General features: G+C 40.4%; 1 protein-coding gene across 6 annotated transcripts in view; it reads right to left on the minus strand.

The window, feature by feature from the left end:
* Positions 1-8,677: 8,677 nt before the first annotated feature.
* Positions 8,678-24,891, minus strand: part of BRD9 (bromodomain containing 9) — a 56,341-nt gene continuing 40,127 nt past the window's right edge. For all 6 annotated transcript variants that reach the window (XM_039523392.1, XM_039523389.1, XM_039523391.1 and 3 more), the window contains exons 11-17: positions 23,555-23,687; positions 22,436-22,547; positions 16,220-16,258; positions 14,933-15,004; positions 12,498-12,600; positions 11,105-11,272; positions 8,678-9,084 (exon numbers count right to left, since the gene is read on the minus strand). In XM_039523392.1, the coding sequence (XP_039379326.1) occupies positions 8,984-9,084; positions 11,105-11,272; positions 12,498-12,600; positions 14,933-15,004; positions 16,220-16,258; positions 22,436-22,547; positions 23,555-23,687 (728 nt within the window). In that variant the 3' untranslated portion in view covers positions 8,678-8,983. The remainder of the gene's footprint in view (positions 9,085-11,104; positions 11,273-12,497; positions 12,601-14,932; positions 15,005-16,219; positions 16,259-22,435; positions 22,548-23,554; positions 23,688-24,891) is intronic.

The raw sequence follows: 24,891 nt of genomic DNA on the forward strand, positions 1-24,891 counted from the left end.
GCACATTTAGAAAGAAGTAAGGGATTGACTCTGTGTACACAAATTTGCAGGGGAACAACAGGGTTGAGGTCTGTTATTTCTGACCTGTATATATTATTTATTTATTTAGAAACATTTTTGCTGTTAACAAGCATGTTGTCTCTGGAGACGCAAATCCACAGTTTGAGAACTGCAAAACTAAGCATCTCTGATGGTATCTTCTAGACCAGGGGTCTCAAACATGTGGCCCGCGGGCTGAGTTATTTCCTGCGGCCTGCCATAGGCACCAACTCCACCGGCAGCCTGCTTCCCTCCCGCCCGAGCATGCCATGTCTCCGCTCCTCCACCTACCTTCCAGCGCTTCCTGCTGCCAAACACCTGTTTGGTGGTGCTTAGGACTTTCCAGGAAGGAGGGGAAAGGAGCAGGGATGCGCTGCACTCAGGGGAGGAGGCGGAGAAGAGGCGGAGCCAGGGCAGGGATTTGGGGAAGGGGTTGGAATAGGGGCAGGGAGGGGGCGGAGTTTGGGCAGAGACTTTGGGGAAGGTTTGGAATAGAGGTGGGGAAGGGGTGGGAAGCGGCAGGGCAGAGGTGGTGCCTCATGGACTAGACGAGCAGTCTGAGGTATGAAGTTCAGCATGTATGATTCTTTGCTGTGAGTAGTTGGGAAGAATGTTAAAAGTGGCAACGTATTTTGTATGTATTGTTACTTTAAAAAGTTCCTGCCATTACAGCTATGTCGATAGACTGTTAGTGTAGATCATGATCATGACATAGGGAATGGTTACAGATGTTTATATTTTATTAAAACCCCTCTTTGCATTACAGTTTTTAAAAAGTTAATACATTGACCTTTAATATCATACTATATTACTCTTCTTTTTTTTCATTTTTCACTATACTTTTGTATCGTTGTATGAAATGTGATGCGGCCGTTGGGCCAATGCACTAGTCCTCATGTGGCCCTCATGGTGATCTGAGTTTGAGATCCCTGTTCTAGACTGAGCACTGAGTCCCAGATAGAAAGATTAACCTAAATAATCTATACAGAAGCCCCTGGAACCCCATAAGATTGGGTCCCTAATCCATGAACTACTGGAACTCATTTACAAAACTTTTCTTAAACATTACATGAATATATTGTCTCATACTATAGAATTAGAATTTATAATCCCTATTCCAAGATGAGATATCTTTGAGCTATAGTGTATGTTAATTAAAACTATCTTTAGATAGGTTTTTTCCTCAAAAACATTTTATCAAAAAAAATCCTATTTAAATAAAAAAAAACAAATTTTTTTTATTAAAAAATCATTGATTTTTATCCACCCTGATATAATCACAAGGGGTATTTCTCAATGGTTCCCCAGGCACTTGTGGATCACCATGGGTGTTTCACAGACATTAATGCAGGCTGGTCCAGAAAGGTGCATGACAGACGCACCTTTCAGAACACTGGCCTGTTTAGGAAGTTGCAAGCAGGGACTTTCTTCCCAGACTAGAAGATCACCATAGGGGAAGTCGAAATGCCCATTGTGATCCTGGGAGACCCCGCCTACCCCTTAATGCCATGGCTTATGAAGCCATACATGAGGCAACATGACAGTAGCAAGGAGCGGTTCAACAATAGGCTGAACAAGTGCAGAATGACTGTTGAGGGAGTCAATCAACATCCTGTTCCACCGCTCACACTAGGCATATCTTGGGAGGCACGCCTGTTTTCTGCAACTCTTCTTCCCCCAACTCGCTTCAACGATTCCCAAAATCAAATCCACTTACCAGGACCTCCTCTCCTGTTTGCACTTGGCCAACGTCCGACAGCTGTGACTGGCTAGCCTCCTACGGGGTAGAAAAGAGCTTCTGACTGTATGCAACTCTGACCTCCAAGTCATCCTCTGCCTCTGGATCCCCCTCCTTGTCCAAGGTTTCCTTCTACTGGCTTGGTCCACTCTCGACTGGCATGCAAACCACCAAAGTATCCACAGTCGTCTTCGCAGTGGAGGTGGGGTCGCCACCAAGTATCACATCCAGCTCTTTGTAGAACCAGCAGCTTGTGAGCGCAGCACCAGAGCAGCAGTTTGCCTCCCACACCTTGTGGTAGGCGTTCCGCAATTCCTTCACTTTGACACTGCACTGCAGTGTGTCCCGGTCATGGCCCCATCCTGTCATGCATCGTGAAATCTGCCTTAGGTATTATAATTCCTATGGCTGGAGCGCAGCTGGGACTGGACAGCCTCCTCTCCGCAAATGCTGATGAGGTCCAGCATCTCGGCATTGCTCCAAGTGGGGGATTACCTGGTGCATAGAGCAGGCCTGGCCACCTAGAAAGATGCACTGAGACTACTGCACACATCACCGAGCAAACAGGAAGGGGACTTTCAAAATTCCAAAGGAATTTATGGGGTGGGGATGATGGTTGGTCACCTGAGGTCAGGGTAGTAGAGTTCAAACCGATGATCAGAGAGGCAAGAATAGGCATTGTGGGGCACCTCCCAGAGGCCAATCACAGCGCTGTAATAGACCATGGTGTCTACACTGGCACCACAGCGCTGTACTCCTGGCGCAGAAAGATCTACACCTCTCGTTGGGCTAGTTTATTTACAGTGCTGCAACTGCGCAGTTTCTGCGCACTAAGTGGCTTGGCAGTGTGTACACCTCAGGAGTTACAATTCAGAAACCTGCTTTACTGCACAGAAACTTGCCAGTGTAGACAGGGCCTGTGAAGGCATCCTTTCTTTAAAGGGACTTAATCAGTTTAAAGTCACCTGAAAATATTTACCTAAAACTACTTTAACTAAAAAATTAGAGAAAGTTACTGTTTTTGCAGTTTATCTTTTCCTATTTTTAAAAAGTTTCAAATGAAAAATGAGCAAGGCTCTCTTATTCTGTGTTCACACTGTGATGGGTTGGATCACAATAACCCCCTTGGGAACTGCCAACTGATGTGCCAAGACTACTTCTGCCCCTGCTTTCCCTGCCAGCTTGAGGTTAGTTGCTGCTTCACCGGTAGTCATTTTCCTGCTTTCTTGTGCTGGGCCACACACCCTTTGCAGTTCACTGAAACTGGGATGCACTCAGCTCAGGGGCTTCTTAGTTAGCAGAGACTTTCCCAGTCTTAAGACTTTCTGGGTAATTTGCAACCTGTGCAGTACTAGCTTCTTCTGATCTTCCCTCTTACTTACAGTATTTTGCTTTCCTTTCTGACCCTATTTCCCTTACCCGAAATAAGCAAACCAGTAACCACTTTGTTCTCCAGCCACCACACTTAAAACTCACTTAAAATCACTACCAGTATCTCAAAGCAATCAGCTGTGCACAGATCCTGCTCAACTATGTCACTGTGACGGGTTGGGCCACAGAAACCCTCCTGGGACTGCCAACTGATGCCAAGACTACTTCTACCCTTGCTTTCTCTGCCAGCTTGGGACTACAGCACCCTGTCTCGTTGAGCCAGACACACCAGTCCGCTCCAACACAAACCCAGGGTCTGAACCACATGTTCCAAAGCTGCAGACTTAACTGAAAGCAGCTAACAGAAGTGTTCCTGTCTTTAACACGCAGATGCCCAACTCCCAAACCACATTTATTTGTGGGGTCCAAACCACAAATAAATCCGTTTTACCCTGTAGAAAGCTTATACTGGGTAAAGTCATAAATTGTTTGCGCTCTATAACACTGATAAAGAGATATGCACAGTTGTTTGCTCGACCCGCCCCCTCAGATATTAATACATACTCTGGGTTAATTAATAAATAAAAAGTGATTTTTATTAAATACAGAAAGTAGGATTTAAGTGGTTCCAAGTAGTGACAGACAGAACAAAGTGAATTACCAAGTAAAATAAAATAAAACATGCAAGTCTAAGCCTAATACAGTAATAAAGATGAATACAGATAAAATCTCACCCTCAGAGTTGTTTCAATAAGTTTCTTTCACAGACTGGACACCTTCCTAGTCTGAGCACAATCCTTTCCCCTGGTACAGCCCTTGTTCCAGCTCAGGTGGTAGCTAGGGGATTTCTCATGATGGCTCCCTCTTTGTTCTGTTCCACCCACTTACATATCTTTTGCATAAGGCGGGAATCCTTTGTCCCTCTCTGGGTTCCCACCCCCTCCTTCTCAATGGAAAAGCACCAGGTTAAAGATGGATTCCAGTTCAGGTGACATGATCACATGCCACTGTAAGTCTTCATTACCCACTTGCCAGCACCCACATATACAGGAAGACTTACAAGTAAAACAGAACCATTTACAGTCAATTATCCTGGTTGATGGGAGCCATCAAGATTCCAAACCACCATTAATGGCCCACAGAGTAATATTTCATATTTCTAGTTTCAGATACAAGAGAGATACATTTATACAAATAGAAATAGATTATAAGCTTTGTAATGATACCTTACAAGAGACCTTCTGCATGAAGCATATGTTAGCTACATTATATTCACACTCGTCAGCATACTTTCATAAAATCATATAGAGCGCAACATCACACACACACACAGAATTATTCAGGAATAGCAGTTAATTCCACATGTAGACGTGTGAAAATTTAAAGTTCCAGGTTCAGATCCCAGACAGAACCTTCTGGCAGGGCTGAATGTTATGGCACCTTTGTATTTCTTTTTTTAAAAAAGTAACTTCATGCCTAAATGCACTAATTCCTTTCAACAAGAAACAAAGAGCAGTACAGTTGTTTGCTTGTCCATGTGGGTGTATCTGAGGTAAATACTGTGATATCTCCTCAGATTGTTTTCTTACAAACTCCAACCAGTCAATTCAATTTGCCTTAGATGGCATCCAAAACAGGTATTACAAGTCATAGCTATGCATTTTGTGCACTTATTAGAAAGCTTAGGTTCTTTCCCTGCTTGTAAGACTGCTGTTTTGTAGACTTTAAATTGTTCTGATCTTTCAGAACAATGAACCTATATTGATATGTATCAATATACACACACAAAATAAAATGACATGTATGTAGAAAAAGCAGCAAGGAGTTTATAGCTCCTCATGGGATGGTAAATGATCACAGAGGGCTTGGCTACACTTACAAATTTGCAGCGCTGCAGCAGGGTGTGAAAACACACCCTCTGCAGCGCTGCAAATTGCGGCGCTACAAAGCGCCAGTGTAGTCAAAGCCCCAGCGCTGGGAGCCGCGCTCCCAGCGCTGTCCGTTATTCCCCACAGGGAGGTGGAGTACGGACAGCGCTGGGAGAGTTTTCTCCCAGCGCTGGCGCTTTGACTACACTTAGCGCTTCAAAGCGCTGCCGCGGCAGCGCTTTGAAATGCAAGTGTAGCCAAAGCCTCAGAGATAACTGCAGATTTGTTTAAAAAACAAACACCAAAGGATAGAAACCAGGAATGAGAAAGGAATAGGAAAGAAGAAACACATGGTGAAAATTTACTTTCTATACAATATAGTCCTCTTTGTTACTTGATAACTGATTTCACGTAGTGCTGGAAAAGTTAAGATTCTCATGTATTCATTTTTCTTTACCTTGAAAGTTAATCTTTAATGAACTATATATTCACCAAGGCTAGAGTCCAATCCTTTAACGGTGGCAGAGATTAATACTTCTAGTGATGGAGGGTTTTTTTTTTTGTAACATACAAGTGAATTTTAATGACTTGACCTCACAACCTTAAAACCCTACAACAACATGAGTCCATAAGGCCAGATGTCCATGGCCATATTTTATGGCTTTATTTCATTCTAAAAGCCCCACATGGTTATTACTGGTCTGGTGCAACCAGGTTTATCATATATGACCACATGGCCACCACTAATCAGTTCTTTTTGTATTATGTGTAGACAAGGAAAGAGCCAGGGGTCCTTTCTCAATAACTCAGATTAATTTCTTTGATGGCTATTTTCCTTTCAGAGTTTCAAACTCCTTCCCAGATCCACCCTCTTGTTGTACCATCCCAGAGCACATGGACATTCAATTTCTACAGACTCATATGAGACCTCATGAATTTTTAAAGTGTGCATGAAAACAGACCTATTACATTAGAGTAGTGGAAGGGTGGGTTGTAAGACACAAAATTAAGCCACATTTAGGGTTTCTAGGTCTGAATAACATGGGATATCTGTTATTTGTTATGAATATGTGTATCCCTATTTGATTACTATAATGCTGTTTGCTACAAGGGTGCAGAGTTAACTCAGTCCAGGGTGGCTTTGCACATCAGTAGGAAGGCAGACAATGCTTTAGATAACCTAATCACTGATGTACTTAATACAGGGATCAATTCCTTTGAAAGTTTATCCCCGCCACACTCTGACCAACAATCTGGCTGATAATTTGGGACGGGGTAGAGAATCCAAGCAGGGAGACCTTAAAACAAAGAATTTATTAACTGAAACTCTGAGACACAGAATCTGCAAAAAAGCAGACAGAACTCCAGTCCCATGAAGCAGCAGGATACGTGGGACCTACCTAAACCTTGAGGGATATGCCTAAACTTTCAATGAAGACAATAGACTTTGTTATTTTAATCCTCTCTCTCTGATGGCTGTGTTCACATGGATAAACAGATAACACTTCGTTTTGAAGCTGTTCAGTGTCATTGTGTTTACAGTCCCTGAAGGGAAATCTATAGCAGGGACCAAGCCCAGCTGGATGTGCTGAGGGAAAAGAGTCGGTAAAGAGGGGTGCTGTAACTCAGGTCCAGTCTAACAGGGGGGTGGAATGGCAGAATTCCATTCAGAAAAATGCAGGTGCTGGGCATAGCACTTGGAAGGGTGCCCACAGGGAGAGAACATGAGTGGGTCAAAGATACAGTGTAGCTTGGGATAATGTTATTATATATATATATATATATATATATAATTTTATTATAATGACACTAAGCCAAGCTATTTTTTGAGATAGTGTTAAAAAATGTTAATTTTCAAAGTGTGAAATACTTCTGATATTTCAAACTCCTCTCTTTACCACCAAACTCTTTCTAAAAAACTTTCCCCTCCTGAAGAGGAGCATAGAATTAAAGAGGACTTGTTCAATGTTAAAAAAAAAAAAAATCAGGTAAGTCAAATGTAACTTTTAAACTAGTTACAACTCTAACTATGGAGATACTGCAAAAACAATGAGGAGTCCTTGTGGCACCTTAGAGACTAAAATGTATTTGGGCATAAGTTTTCATGGGCTAAAACCCACTTCATCAGATGCGTGGAGTGAAAAATACAAGTGGCAGTATTTATCACAGGACATGAAAAGATGGGAGTTGCCTTACCAAGTTGGGGTGTGTGTGGGGTCAGTGCTAACGAGGCCAATTAAATTAAGGAGGAAGTGGCCTATTCTCAACAGTTGACAGGAAGGGGTGAATATCAAGAGAGGGAAAAGTACTCTTTGTAGTGACCCATCCACTCCCAGTCTTTATTCAGGCCTAATTTGATGGTGTAGTTTGCAAATTAATTCCAGTTCTGGAGTTTCTCACTGAAGTCTGTTAAGTGTTTTTGTCGAAGAATTGCCACTTTTAAGTCTGTTACTGAGTGTCCAGGGAGATTGAAGTACTCTCCTACTGGTTTTTGAATGTTACAATTCTTGATGTCTGATTTGTGTACATTTATTCTTTTGCGTAGACTGTCTGGTTTGGCCAATGTACATGGCAGAGGGGCATTGCTAGCACACGATGGCATATATCACATTGGTAGATGTGCAGGTGAACGAGCCCCTCATGGGGTGGCTGATGTGGTTAGGTCCTATGATGGTGATCCTTGCATAGGTATGAGGACAGAGTTGGCAACGAGGATTGGTTCCTGGGTTAGTGTTTTTGTTGTGTGGTGTTTAGTTGCTGGTGAGTATTTGCCAGTCCTCACTTACAGACAGCTTCCCAACCTGAAGCAAATACTCACCAGCAACATTACTGATTACATTTGACCTTGAACAATGTACAAATGCAAGTTTAGTTACAAATATCCATAAACATGAGACTCAAAAGTCAAGACCACACTTGCATAGCTCATCACTGGGAAATCCCAAGGACTTTGCTCCCTAATCCCAAATGTCTGCCAAGCTTCTTGACTGTTTTCAAAGTGTTCCCAACTAGCATTGTGTGCAACTAAGCTTTGCAATACGGTCATGTAATGTCATGTGCCCTTTATAGCAATAAGGTAATACAGACCAGCAACTTACGATATGTTAGGTTTAGCAAGAACAAGCAAGCAACTTACATTTTGGCAATAACAAGACATCGGCAAACTTCAAAAAAGTTATTTTTTGTACGACTTTTATTAAGTTAATATTTACAAAATATTGTAAATGCATAACATTCATCTAGATTACACATAATATCAATGTTAAAAAACCTGTCATGTCAGTGTTGAATTACAAAAACTTAATTACATAAAAGCATACCCTTTTGTCCAGTATATTTGCATTCAAGTAAATATACATATTACCTTTACAAAAAAAAAATCTAGGTATTTGGTCCCCATACTGTTCATGGATAAAAGAGACCACAATACATTTATCTCCATTTAGTTGCAGGGCAGAACTCCTATAGTGAGCTGTTTGATATGACAGCTACAGAGCATTTTATGTTTCCAAATTAAGTGGTTTTGGAGTGTTAAGAAACTATATTTTAAGACACAGAGAAACATAACCCCTCTCTACAGAACAGGATGGAAGGGGAATGGGAACATGAAAATGATCACAATTCAGGAAGTTGTGCCATTGCTAAAAAATAAATATTCCTCCTTGAGGATGTTCTATATATTAAGAACTGCACACATCCTACTTATCTAATGTGGTTCTATAACACACAATTTGTGTTTTCTCCTATTGAGATTCCTATTGACCACTATATTTAAAAAAAAATGAAGGCAATATTTAGTGTGGTGCTGACATGATACATTAGGCTGGCAAATTTTACAAATGTGCATGGTATTATTATACAGCTATCCTCACAGAAAAGAGGACAAAATTGAGGTTTCTGCCATTTGACAAAAACTTTATAAAAATGTTACACAATTAAAACAACAACAACAACAAAATTGTACACGTTAATTACTGGTGGCATTTGCAGGTTCAGGAGATTGAAGAAATTCATAGGGGTCATGTACCATGTCTTGTTGTTCTCCTACACTCAGATGAGAAGGACTTCCTGTAGTAGAAGAAAAAAAAATTAATAAGACAGAAAAATCTAGCAGGTGAGCCTTAAAGATATAAAACTGCGCTGGTATTTAATATGTTCTTTCCACCCTTCCTCCATGTCCTAGGGCGGGGTGGGCAAACTTTTTGACCTGAGGGCCACATCTGGGTGGAGAAATTGTATGCTTGGCTATGAATGGAACTGGGGTGCAAGAGGGGGCTCAGGGCAGGGGGTTCAGAGTGTGGGAGGGGGCTCAAGGCAAGGGTTTGAGGTGCAGGAGGGGTTCAGGGTGTGGGCTCTGGCCTGGCACCACTCACCTCAAGTGGCTCCGGGATGGCAGCAGCACGCAACGGGGCTAAGGCAAGCTCCCTGCCTGCCCTGGCCCTGCCCTGCTCCCAGAAGTGGCCAGCACGTCCAGCAGTGACTCCCGGGGGTGGGGCGGGGCAGGCGACTTCGCCACGCGCTGCCTTCGCCTGCGGGTACCATCCCCGAAGCTCCCATTGGCTGTGGCTTCCTGTTCCCAGCCAATGAGCGCTGTGGGGTGGTGGTGCCTGCAGGCAAGAGCAGCGCATGGAGCCCCCTCCCCCCCCGGTTTAGGGGCCACAGGGACGTGGCGCCGTCTGCTTCCAGGACTGGTGCGAGGCTGGCAATCCCATGGGCTGGATTCAGCCCGCGGGCCATAGTTTCCCCTCCCTTGTCCTAGGATAATATTTTCAAAAGTACCTAAGTCCTATTTTTAAAAGTGATTTAGTCTCTTAAAAGCATAAGTCACATCAAAGTCAATAGGACTAGAGGCTCCTTAATAACTTATGAAGTCAGAACGTAGGTGCTTTTGAAAACTCTGCCTCTGTTCTATTACTCTAAATTGCTAAAATGATGTAATTAAATCATCCATGTAAGGTATTTATCCTCTTTTAAATAAAACTGCATAAAAGTATTAAAATGCTGTATCAGCATATAGCTCTGTTTTACCCTCCCGACCTTTAAAACGAACAATGGGGAGGTTATTACAGGGTCCCAGCAGAAGTGGATTTCCTATGGACTAATGCTTAACTCAGTGGAGGGACACGCAGCTGAAAGGAATGTTTGTCTGGCTTATGCTTATTTTGTTGCTAGCTGAGGCAATAAGGGATGACGTTTTGAACATTTAATAAAACATCACAAAAAGGAAGAAAATTAAAAAGGTACATATAATATGCTGATGATGTGCAGTGGAGATGCAATACATTTAAGATTATCCTTGCTTTATTGAGGAAGTAAACAACATCAGCTCTGATTATTTAGCACTAGATGTAACCAAGTTATTTAAATAGTTAGTGCCCTCCAGTTTTATATGATTATGTTAGTGCCTTGTCAAGTCTGATTTTTTTTTTTTTTTTTACTCTTAGAAGATTTTACAAACTGATGTGTATTTAATTAGGGTTGATTATTTCACTTCATTACATACAATCAGATTCTCTGTTTTACGTACAAAACATTTTGCTTTATGAGGCTGATTTGGTTAATGTATCTCATTAATTAATAATAATTCCCTTCCATTTCAATTCTAAAATGTCCATTTTTATATGCATTTAATTGAAAACCTCCTATATATATTTTAATACTACGCACGCTATCATAAAAAGTGACGTTTGTGAGTGTGAGTCAAAATGCTGTTTGTGTGAACAACACAGGTCTACACAAAGACATAAAATTGAGGGGTGTGCTGTGAATGTTATTCAAACATCAGTTTGATTTATAGGTCATTCCATTCATGCTTAATCTGAAACTTGAGTAAGCAGAATTAAAAAACTGTTTTTAACCCTCAAGAATCCATAGGATGAGTAGTCTTTTAATATTCAGATAAATATAGACATTTTAGGATTAAACAGCTATTACAGTCTGCACACTGTGTTTTATCCAAGTAATCTTTAAATAGCAATTTACATAAGTAGAACGTACATTTTCTGTAAGGGATTCTCTTTTGTCCTAATATTAGGAAATTTAAATTAGAATAGTGATCTTGCAACTGTTGAGGTACAGTTAACATTACCTAGATGATGCTGATCTCTTTCAGAGGCGTTGGAGAGGGAGCTGAGGTTGGATGAAGGCCTCGATCCCACTCTGTCAGTCTGAGCCTCATGAAGGTCCTGCAATAGTTTAGTTGTCTCATCCAAATGTAAATGATTATCATCATGATCAAGCTCCTTCTTCACTTTCCCTACGAACACCAAATAACCAAAATGAATAACAGGTACAGATTAAGCATATTCCCAAATGAATGGTCAGAAAAAGGTTAATTTTAAAGAAAAGAACCATTTCCCAGTTAAACTCATTTTACAATAAAGCAAAAGAAAATCACACTTTGAACCTGTTGAAAGTATAAGGCAATGGGTGTTCTATTTTTATCTGAGGATTTCAAAGAGAGATTCCTGTTACACATTAAATAGGAAAAAATGAACTCACTCACTTCTAGTAAAATTGTGCACTGATACATTAGACACTGACAACTTCCCCTATAAATGAGAAACGTGACACACCAAAATCTCTGTACAGTCGGTAGGACTACCGCACTTGACAGCCAGATAAACATCCAGACGCCTTAAGAGACCCCAAAAAACCACACCACCAACAAAAAAAACTTCACTTGTTTAAGTTATGCAAGAAATACAGTTGTGTCAGACTAGGAGTGTATGTTGTTAAACTGCTAGAAAAATATTTATGTCCATGGAGCAGTTACAATCAGAACTTGTCATTGCTTTCCCAAAGGCTGCATCTTCTATAGAAAAAACGGCAAAAAGTCTGTAGGAAAGCATTCAGTCTACTTTTCTGGCCTTCTGCAGCCTTGCTCCCATTTTTAATTATGGAACACAGGGACTCTTCTCATATATTTAATTAACTGCAACTTAAAATTATAAGCAGGACTTGTTTCAGTGACAATGATATGTTGGAAGAGATTCTACAGTCATTCTTTCAAAATATTTCATTTGTGGTCAACAGTAATGTTCATTTTTATATTTCTGGGGCATTTAAAAAAGAATGGCTGTGAGCCATTCTTACAAGGAACTATATCCCTACACCCTATGGAAATTTTCCCTACAAGAGACTGAAGTATTTTTTATACTAAGTGGAAGTCCTTTAGATTCATTCCTGAACTCAAATCAGCATGAATATGTAATAACCAAAACCTTCTAACATATGTATATATATGTTGTTTGATAAGGTGCAATAAAAAAAGAAGCTGGGCCAGCGTGGGGTGAAGAAATGTCCAAACAAAAGAAAGATCAAGGCTGGATGAATCTCCTGTGCTTGACTAAGACTTTGTCTATGTAGACTAAATTTTTAAAACTTCTCAAACACTTCAGCAAACCATGACGTTACCCCAGCTAAACGGTTAGCTAAACCACCACCGAACACTTAAATGATAACATTATTAGATCACTTACCCAGCGAACTTAACATGGAAATATCAAGAGACACATCTGAATATGGTTTCACAGACAAAAAATCCAAAACAGAAGTGTTACTGTCTCCAATTGATTCTCCAACCTGATTAAAAATACAGGAAACAGGAGAAAAAGACTCAAAGAACTGTAGATGATGATAATGACCAATTATCACAGCAAGTGTGATTATTCAACGTGACTGCTTGCATGGATCCTCACTCTAGAAGTGTGCACTAATGTATGAGCATAGCACTTTCTGGACTGTCAGTCCGGTCTGGCCACACTCCCTTTGTGTTGCCATGACTCCTTCACCTGAGGATATCCCCAGGGTTCAGCCTCAACTACCACCTTGTCCCTCCCATTACAAAATAATGGGGTAGAAGGGCAGGGAATGTGGTTTCCAGGCAATCAATCATCCCAGACAACTGAAGTTACTATTGAAGGTGATAGTTTTTTCCACCTTGTATTACCCCTGTGTGCTATAAACAACCTAAGAGTCCTACAGAATGGCTTAGTCCAGTTCAAATAGTAATTAAAAGCTATTTTTTAACATTCACAGAAGGCAGATCAGACTCCCCTGGTAACAAATGAACCCTAGTAAAAAATACAAGTAGGCAGATGGACTGACAGAAACCACTTTTGATAAGAACTTGGGCTTCTAAGCACATCATCACCTTATCTTTATGGCATTGTATACAGTGAATCAGCCATGAGTGTTCCTTCTGCATCCTCACAAGGGAGATGAAAGGAAAAGGAGTGGAGCCCCAATGAACATTTCTATCCAGAAAGCTCTCAGTGTGTATGTTTCACCTACTATGGGAATCACGGCATACAGCGTTTCAAGACAGCCATTTCAACATTAATTTTGTAAATCGAACAAACAGGCAGCACTTCTATGAATTATACTGAGTGATCACAAAGTACATTCTAAAATTGATTACAGAAACTATTACCGTCAAATGAAATCCTTAGCAATGTCCTTCAGTGCTGACTGCCAAGGAATATAGCAATATTATTTGCTATCAGCATGGGTATGTCTACAATGCAGCTGGGAACGTGTTTCCCAGAATGTGCAGACAGACATGTGCTAGCTCTGCTCAAGCTAGCATGCTAAAAATAGCTGTGTGGTCGTGGGCATACAGGCAGCAGCTTGAACTAGCCACCCGAGTACGTACCCACATACTGCTATTTTTTAAGCACGGTAGCTCAAGCAGAGCTAGCGTGTGTCTGGTCATGAGTGTTGGGTTGCAAACGTTGATTTTTTTAAAAAGGATAATACCCTTAGGCATGTGTTTGGAAAGCACAAAGAATTACATGGGTCCATTAGAAACTAATACATTCGAGCAATTTCTGTTCCACTGATCCTTTTGACTGTTCTAAGTTTTCAAAAGCTAAAACAATTCAGTTCCCATTTTACTGCAGCCCATGCACAACCCACACTGTCAGAAGAGGTTAAGTACAGTGTCGCAAGGCTTGATTCTAAAGCTGCTCTTCGGGAAGAACTTCCACTGACTTCAGGCCAACGGGAGTACTGAGCCCAAAGCAGCTTCAGCATCTGGACCTCACAGAAGATATGGGAATTTTATATATAAAATCATATAATCTGAGAGAGAGAGAGACACACACAAGTCCACATCTGATTCTCCCATGTATAGTGCAATCAATCAAAAAGTGCCAAAAGATATTACAGGGTTTCGTGCAAATTTTTGGAGATATCCTATATAACCTCCTATGTAGTTTAGAAAACCCACAGTGCAAATTAATGTATTAAAAGTTCAACACACTTTTTCAGCAGACGATAGTGTATCAAATTCAAGATTTGGTGCTTATGTTCATATTGCATTTATCTGGTAAAGACTATGTTCTCTAATCCACCAACCATATTCAGTATTTCCACAAGATTTTTTTTTTTTTTTTTTAAATCATGATCCACAGTGTGAAAGCTAAAATATGTACATGTTTTCATTGCTATAATGGGATGGAAACTTAAACGTTAATCAGTGGCTGACCACCAAGATTTAAGTGCACAGACCAACAGTCTTTCACTCAAAAAGATTCCTATCTTTATTTAATGTAGTATTTGTGCTTATGGAATTTACATTCCATAAGCATGATGTAAGTTTGGATGTTATTTATTGCATTATTTTTATAGCAATTTCAGATGCCATAAATCTGAATTAAAAAGTAAAAGGTGGAATTGTAAGATATGACTAAAGTAAAACCAATCAAAATTCTCCCCCATTGAAGGGGTTTGGATTTTCTTATTTGCAAATACCTAGAATATAATATAAATAATACATTTAAATCCCCTAAACATAAACATTCTCTCTCTCTCTCACACACACACACACGTGAGGCATGGAATAGATAAGAGTACACTCAGTCCCACTCTCTTCTGCTCATATAAAATCTATAAAAGGGAAATGTAATCTTACCATAATCTGTTTGGAGGAGTCTGGGCAGGTATTGCGCAATCTGTGTTCTTCCTTTATGAGAACTGGCAGAACCTAAATCACCAAATCAGAGTCGAGTTGTTAACACTTTACAATTTAGCATTCTACTTCTCGAGGATTCCATCAAATAGTTAATAACTTCACATGGGTCTGGACTTGTGACCCCACATAAAATTCTAGCATTTTGTGAGTTCTTTGGTAGGTGAAATTTTTTAAAATCGACATGCTTCAACGTTGCTCTAATAAGCCACCACACCCTCCCTCCCAAATGTAAGCCACTTTAGCATCAGCAGTGATGTATAATAGCCCCTCCTCACAAAACACACTTTAATAAATATACAGCTGAACAAATCATAAACAATGAATTTTGGAAGACGGGAATATTCCACTAAGTACTTTTCGAAATCACAGGTTGGAAATAACTGTTCTAAGGACCCTACTATATATTCTTCCAATAAACGTTTTTTAGCTAAGTTCCCTGTAAGCTGCGCAGCAGCCTATTTAGCGCCGCGCAGGCGCTCAGGGAACCTGCCCGCCTGGGACCTGCCGAAGCCAGGGGAGGGTGCCCCTCCTCAAGCCCCAATCCAGCCCAGACCTGCCACAGCTGGGGTGCCTTTCCCCCAGCCGCAACTCAGCCTTGGACCTGCTGTGGCTGGTGGAGGGGTGGCCCGACCCCAGCCCCAGCCCGGATCTGCCGCAGTGCCCCTCCCTCGGCCTGCCACGGCCAGGGGAAGGGTGCCTATCCTGCGGCCCCAGCCCTGGAACTGACATGGTAGGGAGAGGTGCCTCTTCCCCACAGCCCAGATGCTGCTGTGGGAAGAGAGAGCTGGGAGGAGTCCTCTCTCCCCGTCATAGCCCAGGAGCACCCTCCTGCACCCCCAAACTCCTCATCCCCAGCCCCACCCCAGAGCCCGGAGCCCCTGCACTCCAGCCCTGAGCCCCTCATCCCTGACCCCACCCCAGAGCCCTCACCCCCCAACCCTCTGCCCCAGCCCAAGCCCCTCATTCCCGGTCCCACCCCAGAGCCTGCATCCCCACCAGAGACCTCCTCCCCCTGCATCCCAATCCTCTGTCCCAGCCCTGAGCCCCCTCCCCCACTCCGAACCCCTCGGCCCCACCCCTACCACATGAATTTTGTTATGTGCACCAATATGAAGGACATGTGTCTCACATCACCTCCATATTGGTGCACATACAATTCATTCCACACATGTGTGGGAAAAAGTAGAGGGAACACCGGGTTTTTACCTGCATCTCAGTATAACTTACTTTAACTTCATCTGGTGGTTTCATTGGAATGTTTCTCCTCTGCAAACAAAGTTAAAAATTATATTCAGCACAAGCAGAGATTTTGGTGCACAATATTAAGTATTTCTAAACCCTTTACACAAAATGCGGATTAAGTAGTTTTAACAAACATTTTTCACATACCTGCCATAGCATCTGGGTGCTTAACAATTTGTCATCATTTCTCCTCCCCATGTACCACTTCCATATGTATTTACATTTTATCCAATAATAAATCAGCATCTGACTTCTCTAGTGCTAAACTTGAAAAAACTTCCTTCTTTTGTAATGCACAATAGCTACAACAGACTATTATATTACAATTTTTAAAGATATTTAGTAGTATTAAAGCTGAATCCACTGGCACCAACATAGTTGAACTGTATTTATAATGTAAACTGACCATTAAGAATAAGGGTTTAGCCATTCTAATTTGCAACAAGATTTCAACTTGATGTACAAGTTAATAGCTCAAAAGGACTTTTAAAGGAATATATTGAACAGTTTCTTTTTATATGTAGAGAAAACATTTCTGGTCGGCTTTGCTTTAAAAAGATTGTTTCAGAAGCTAATTTTTAAAAATATTTGTATTTTCTCCCTCCTGGAAATCACGGTATATACATATAGACCTCTACCTTGATATAACACTGTCCTTGGGAGCCAAAAAATCATACCGCGTTATAGGTGAAACTGTGTTATATTGAACTTGCTTTGATCCACCGGAGTGTGCAGCCCCCCCCCATCCCCCGAGCACCGCTTTACCGCGTTATATCCAAATTCTTGTTATATCAGGTGGCATTATATCGAGGTAGCGGTGTATTAACTTTTCATAATAGTTTTCTAGAATAACACAAAGATATACGATACACCCAGATTGAGGGCCCAACAAAAGCATAATAGAGAAACAGGAACTGGTTGTCGTAGGGGTTTCTTTAACTCTCTCCTCTTGGGGGAAACTTTTTTGTTGTCTGTATGGTTACAGACATACTTGCTGACAGGCATTTTGAAATTAATTAACTGAAGCCAGGGTGGATAAAAATCAATGATTTAAAAAATAAAATAAAAACAAAATTGGATTTTTTTGATAAAATGCTTTTTGAGGAAAACACATATCTAAAGATAGTTTTAATTAACATACATTATAGCTCAAAGATATCTCATCATGGAATAGGGATTATAAATTCTAATTCTATAGTATGAGACAATATATTCATGTAATGTTTAAGAAAATCTTTGTAAATGAGTTTCAATAGCTCATGGATTAGGGACCCAATTTTATGGGGTTTCAGGGGTTTCTGTATAGATTATTTAGGTTAATCTTTCCGTCTACCCAATGGGACTCAGTGCTCCGTCTAGAAGATACCATCAGAGATGCTTAGTTTTGCAGTTCTCAAACTGTGGATTTGTGTCTCCAGAGATAACATGCTTGTTAACAGTAAAATGTTTTAAAATAAATGAATAATATATAGAGGTGAGAAATAACAGACCTCAACCCTATTGTCCCTCTGCAAATTTGTGTACACACAGTCAGTCCCTTACCTCTCTCTAAAAGTGCAAAGTTTCAAAAAGTTCAATGAATAGAAGGTTGTTGGGGGCGGAATAGATCTGGACAAGGAGAAGAAGTCTGGAGATAAATGTGAGAAGGGAGGGACAAGCAGTAGAAACAAAAGTGAAACTGTTTGAGCAGCATATTCCAGAAGTCTTGAGGTCTTTCTGAGTGTAGCCTTCATTGATTTGAGATCTACCATATCATTCTCTCACCAGAAGGGAAAACCTATAATGGCAGCAGGCCGTAAAAGAGACCCAGTTTGGGAATAATAAGACAGGCATGCGTGCAAAATGCAAACAGTGCAACAAAGCAATGCAAGGCCTGTTTGCCTAAATGAAACAACATGATGAGAAGTGTTCCTTCTCAGGAGGAAGCTGCGTTGAAGATGATGAAAAGAACTTGTCTAAACATGCAGGATGTTCAGGTTGGTAAACTTTTTCATTACATACTTCTTTCTTAAGGTCTGCCTGTCTTTCTTCTGGACTATTCTTGAATTCTCATGTTTGAACAAAAAATATAGTACACCTCTACCCCGATATAACGCGAATTCGGATATAAAGCAGTAAAGAAGTGCTATGGGGAGGCGAGATTGCACACTCCGGTGGATCAAAGCGAGTTTGATATAACGTGGTTTCACCTATAACGCGGAAGGTTTTTTGGCTCCAGAGGACAGTGTTATATCGGGGTAGAGGTGTAGTTACTCTATGGTACTATCATTTTAGATGCAGTTGTGATAAAAAATAAATAGCTGAAATAGGCAGATCTGCCTTTAACAATTTCACCTTTAAAGTAGTACTGAGTGTCAGTGAATGCAATGAGTAATACTAAATGAGCAGTATGGTAATAATAATTAACTAACTGCATTGACATTTTGTTTTGGAGTATCCATCCTCAACATATAGGATTCTGAAGACTATCCACCTTCAAAATCAACATCATTTTCTATAGTTTCAGAGTTATCTGCCAATGATAGTGTTTCAGTCACATCATGTATGTAACATAACCACAGTCTATCTGTAGCAAAAAGAAAAAAAAAATCTCCATCATCCAGAAACAACCATAGATAAGTTTGTGATAAGAAGCAGCAGATTTCAAAAAGAGATAATTAATGAAAAAATTGCCCGGTTTGTTTATGCAACAATCTCTCCTTTCTGTATGATTGAGAACCCACACTTCGTTAACATGGTTCAGTCATTAAGACCAGGATACAGTCCACCCAACAGAGCAGACGTTGCAGGCAAATTGCTGGATAAAGTGTATGAAAGAGAAATTGAGCAGTGTGCAAAAGGTCTAGAGGGTAAAATTGTTAACCTGCGTCCTGATGGGTGAAACAATGTCCACAATGACTCTGTTGTATGTGCTTGTGTGACAACAGAAGAAGGGAATGTCTTTCTTACAGAAACAACCGATACATCAGGAAATGCACACACAGCAGAATACTTACGAGAAGTAGCAGTAAAGCTATAACAAACTCTGAAAAAAAATTCAAATGTCTAGTACAGAGCTTGGTCACAGACAATGCGGCAAATGAATCCAAGATGAGAAGAAATTATTTAGAAGAGAGTTCCAAGCTAATAACATACGGTTGCAGTGCTCATTTGATGCACCTCCTAGCCAAAACCTTCAGTGTTCCAGAAGTAAAGGCTATTGTTGTTGAAACTGCAAAATACTTCCGTAACAACCACTTTGCAGCAGCTGCTCTGAAAAAAGTGGGAGGAAACAAGCGAACTCAGTAGTGGACTGTTTTGAGCACTATACCAAGAAATGGCCTAATCTGATGACAGTTTGTGAACAAAATCGTAAAAAAATAGATGGCACTGTCACAGCCAAAGTTCTCAACACTGGGCTTAAGAGAAATGTTGAACACATGCTGAGTATCCTGAAGCCTATTTCTGTAGCCTTGAACAAAATGCAGGGAAATAGCTGTTTTATTGCTGATGCTGTTGACATTTTAAAGGAACTTAGTGAGATCTTAAAAAGAGAAATTAAAAAGAGAAATATGCAATGACAGAGTTAAATTATGAGCATTAAAAAACCAAATGGGACAAGCCCCATCTCCAGCTCATTTTCTTGCAAATATTCTCAATACTCAGTACCAGGGTCAAACCTTAACTGTTGAAGAAGAGAAGAGGAGTTGGCTATGACATGGACATCCAGCAATCATCCCTCCATAATGCCAACTGTAATAAACTTCAGAGCTAAGGGTGAACCATTCAAGAAATATATGTTTGCTGATGATGTTTTAAAGAAAGTCACACCAGTGAACTGGTGGAAGACACTTAAGCACTTGGATTCAGAGACTAAGTGATAATCTCACTTTTAACAGCAGTAGCTTCTTCTGCAGTGTAGAAAGAATATTTTCTTCCTTTGGACTAATTCATTCCAAATTGAGAAATCGTTTGGGGCCCGAAAAAGCAGGAAAGCTTGTTTTTCTTTTCCAGATTACAAACAAACAGGAAAATGAAAGGGAAGACAACTGAGTTAGCTGCAGAAGCCAATATTTTAAATTTCTCATGTTGAACTGGCCCACACAGTTGATTTTTTTTAATATTTCATTTTAACTATTTTAGTTAAAAACAATTTAACAAAAACAAACCTGCTTTTAAAAAAACTTAATGTTTAACTAAATTCAAAAATTCATATGCTTGTTTTGTTAAAAAATTATGTTTGCAGCTGAAGAAAAAAAATCCAGAATACGTACGTTGTTGTTTTAGTTAAATAAAACAATTTAAATGTCTGTTTGGTGATGTTCTCCTCCTAAAACAGCATGGCAAGAAAATCCTCCAAATATTAATGATTAACTTGCTGAATTGGAGGTAGCTCACCTCCCAGTGACTTCATAAATATCTGCTTCAACTACCTTTGGTAAATGAAATAACCAAACATTCATTCATTTTCTGGTATAGCTGTAAAACTAAACTGAAAAGTTTTCAAAATAAATCACTTTAAATATGTATAGTGTGTACGTTCTAAAAATGAAACCTACATCTATCTCTGAGTTGTGAAGAATATGTATTAAGGTTATAACCAGGGCCGGCTCCAGCTTTTTTGCCGCCCCAACTGGCAAAAAGGGGGGCGGGGGGAGGGGAGAAAAAGCCATGATTGGCAGCACTTCAGTGGCTGCTTTACCGCACCGCTTCATTCTTCGGCAGCAATTTGGCAGTGGGTCCTTCTCTCCAAGAGGGACTGAGGGACCCACCGCTGAATTGTCACACAAGACCCGGACATACCGCCCCTTTCCATTGGCCGCCCCAAGCACCTGCTTCCTGCGCTGGTGCCTGGAGCCGGCCCTGGTTATAACAACCAACAAGAATGCATTTTTATGTAGAAATCCATGATTAAATCGAGTCTTCCTGACTACTGATTTAAATCAAATCCACTCTGAATGAAACTGACGGGATTATTTAGTGTTATTTTGAGAAATAAAATATGCAGAATTTTAAAATACTGTGCACATAATTGTTAATTTTTGGTGCAGAATTCCCCCAGGAGTACAATATATAAACTATAGAGAAAAACAATGCCCAAATGAGCACAAAAGGGGGTGGAGGTGGGAAGAGAGAGAGAGAAATGATCAGGGAAGCATTGAAAACACGGCACTGGTTTTTCTGTGGCCAAGCAGGAACTGAAGGGTATTTGAAGCCACACACCCTTTTTAGTAGAAGGTCTCACACTTTATTACTTCTGTAGGTCAAACTCATTGCCCATACTAGGGGCTCCTTACATTCCTCCATTCCCCCTGCCCCACCCTGCAAAAAAGCTCCCTGTGTGCTACCCTCCCACCTCCCTCTATTTCAGGTACGCTGTCTCCCTGCCACCCCCACCTCCTCATGCCAGGAGGCTCTGTGTGCCCCCCCCCATGCCTGGATCCCCCATTTTCCTATCCCCTTGCCAGGGGCTCTGTATGATCCCCCATTTCCCTGTTCTGGTTTTCACCAAAATCAACAGGTTCTGCCCACTGACACCCAGAACGTCGTGTGAAATTCTGAAATTGATTAGATGCTGTGTTCAAAAGTTAGCTCTTTACAGACTAATATAGAAGTGCTAACTTAGGTTGGTCAATAACCTCAGATCCTGTGCTAGGAGTAGGAGAGAGGAGGATTTCAATAAATGCTGCTTGCTGGAAACATCTGTGCTTGCACACTAAAGGTGTCTCTCTCTTAGAACACTGCATCCATATGGGCAATTCTTGAAAGTAGAGTGGTTTTTAGAGTGTAGATAACAGGAAACCATTTTGCAATTCCTTGTTAGACTGTTTTCTTATGGCTGTGTGACTGTTATTTCCTATTAATGCTGTATGCACACAAAGGAAGAAGCGATCTCCAAATATGGTGCATTTGGAAGACAGCTGCAATTTCTTTAGACATTTCAGGTTGCTTAAAAATGGACATTGTTAGTAACCCTGGTAATACAGAGCCCAGCATTAACATTGTAATTTGTTTTCCAAACAGTTCCTTATACTATTTTAACATTATGAATAACTAATTTTTCCACAAAATATTGTGTATTTAAAACAGCTAAAACATTTCCTGATAAATTAGACACCTTTTAATGATACTTAGAAGTGAATGCTTAGGGATGAGACTAGGACCATCCTTATGCTGATTAAACTGTTTGATTAACTTCACTGCTGCATAACCAGGACCCACCTGCTTTAGCTGATAAATGGTTTTGGAATGATCACCACCAGTAATCTGATCCAGAAGATCATCAACTATTTTCTTACTGTAATTTCCAGAATCTTTCACAAATTCCTGTAAGCTAGAGGAAATGAAGATAAGGAATATTTAATAAGGAACTCAAAACAGTTGCATTTACTAAGATGAAGCTTGTGGCTTTTAAAAGGATTGACAGTTTAATGGAAAGTAGCAGCTTCCCTCTCCAGAAAGTGATGGCTTTGCCACTGCTTCCCATGCAGACTGTACAAACTTGAAATAAGAGTTTATCAAAGATAAAACAATTGTAGTTTGCTGTAACAGCATTAGAAACCTGAACAGGTCTGAAAGTAACATGCAAAATCTAAATATTTTACATTTGGCTTCATGAAAGAAATATGCAAAACTGACTCAGAACATATTTTCTATATACTTTTCTAGTAATAGAAGAAAGAAAGAACAGTGATATTTATATAATGAATTATACCATTACTTTGCAAGATCACATGTACTACCACAGAATAGATATGCCAGGCATTATTCACACCCCGGGCTCGGAAATTTTGCCCTGATCTCTGGATGTTAGACGCTTCTCTCAAGCTACACAGGATTTACCAACCTTTAGTACAAACTGCTGTTAGGACTTTAAATATTTGTTCACTGACAAATAATTTCTAGACCCCATTATTTCTGTCACAGAAATACCTGCCAGTTTGACCCTGTAAAGCCTTTTATTTCAGCACCCAAACTAGCAAACTTTAACAATCTTTACCACTTTACAACTTCAAAGTGTGGCCAACCCTTAAGTAAGCAGGCCTTGTAACAGCCTTGTAATGTAGGTTAATAAATAATATCATCACTTTAAATTTGGGAAAATTTAGGCAGAGAGGTTTGCTCAAAGTTGCACAGTAAGCCAGTTTTAGAGCAGTTATTAGAAATCCAGGATTTCTGGGCTCCTACTTCTTCTATGCTTGGCCCATTAGTCTGCATTGCCGCTCTGTAATTTGCTATGAAAAAGCACTATGGAATATTATCTCTGCTAATCTAAGGAAAAATCTCTTTTCACAAAGGAAATAAGACAGGCTTAGATTTCCCTGTTAAAAAAATGCTTACCTTAAGGCACACTGTATCCCAGTTTCATCACCATATGCTGAATATAGCAGTTCCATTTCATCTGATTTCAGATCATGAAAGATAGAGTTGTTTTGCATTGAAAGTGCTGTACTAGCACTTGTAAGAAATGTGACTAGAATGAAAAAAGGAGAAAAAGATAGGAAGTTATCTTGAGTGTAAAAGCTCATCTGGAAAGGAAGAAAGAAAGTCCTGTTTCCTTCCTGAAGAAAGTATAGAACGCTACACTGGTCCAAGGTCCAGTTCTTTTATATCAAGCCCTGACCTACACCAATGCCAAAAGGGCACTGCAAGACCACAGAACCAGTGAGACTATTTTAAAGTTTGATTTTTATGAACCACTGGGAAAAATCACGATTATGCCACTAGAAAGCAAGACATTTATTGCTATCCACAGGACTAAAACATTTATATTTAGGACTGGCCATTCATAAAATATACCACCTAAAAACCATATTCTGTTGACCACCTTGCTTTCTTTTGCTAATTTAATTCCAATATGATTTAGCTGAAACCAATATTTTTATTTGACAACCACAACTTCAATTCCAGACTTCAGCAAGAAAACAAAGTATTATGAGGTGTTAGTTGCCAAATCATGGCAGACTGAAAACTATTGACAAGTTTTACAAAATTAACTTAAACAACAAACAATGAACCACTCCCACTTCACTACAGATTTAATAAAGTGACACTTAAATGTTAAATCCAATCTCCTATGACCTGCTGAGGTTAAACATTTTGGCAGACCAGTACACATTTTTTCAGCATCAGTATGTTTTATCCAAGCAATGCTAATTGCCAAATCATCAGAAAGAAGAAGTTATTCACTTGGTGCAGTAATGATGATTTTTCGAGATTTGTGTTCCTATGGATGCTCCACTGTAGGTGTGTATGTATCCCTGCACTGCTGATCGGAGAACTTTGGTATCCGTGTTTGTTGGGCTCGTGCATGCACTGTCTCTCCCTGTGCCTTGCCACGAGGCTAGCCAGCGTGCGGGCTAACCATCCTCAGTTCCTTCTCTACTGCCGAGTCATAAATGAGAACTCAAAAATAGAGGGGAGGAAGGCAGATTGTGGAGCACCCACAGGGACACACGTCTCAAAGAATCATCATAACTGCACAAAGTGAGTAACTACTACTTCTTCTAGTAGGGTCCCTATGGATGCTCCACCATAGGTGACTCCCAAGCAGTACTTCTGGAGAGCTGGGACTTTGGAGTCAGGTCGGTTACAGATGACAGCACTGTGGAGCTGAAGATGGCATCAGAGGCAGAGTCCCCAGTGATCACATAGCGTTCTGCGAAGGTGTGGACTGA

The sequence above is a fragment of the Mauremys reevesii genome, linkage group 2, assembly GCF_016161935.1.
Source record: "Mauremys reevesii isolate NIE-2019 linkage group 2, ASM1616193v1, whole genome shotgun sequence".
Lineage (NCBI taxonomy): Eukaryota > Metazoa > Chordata > Testudines > Geoemydidae > Mauremys > Mauremys reevesii.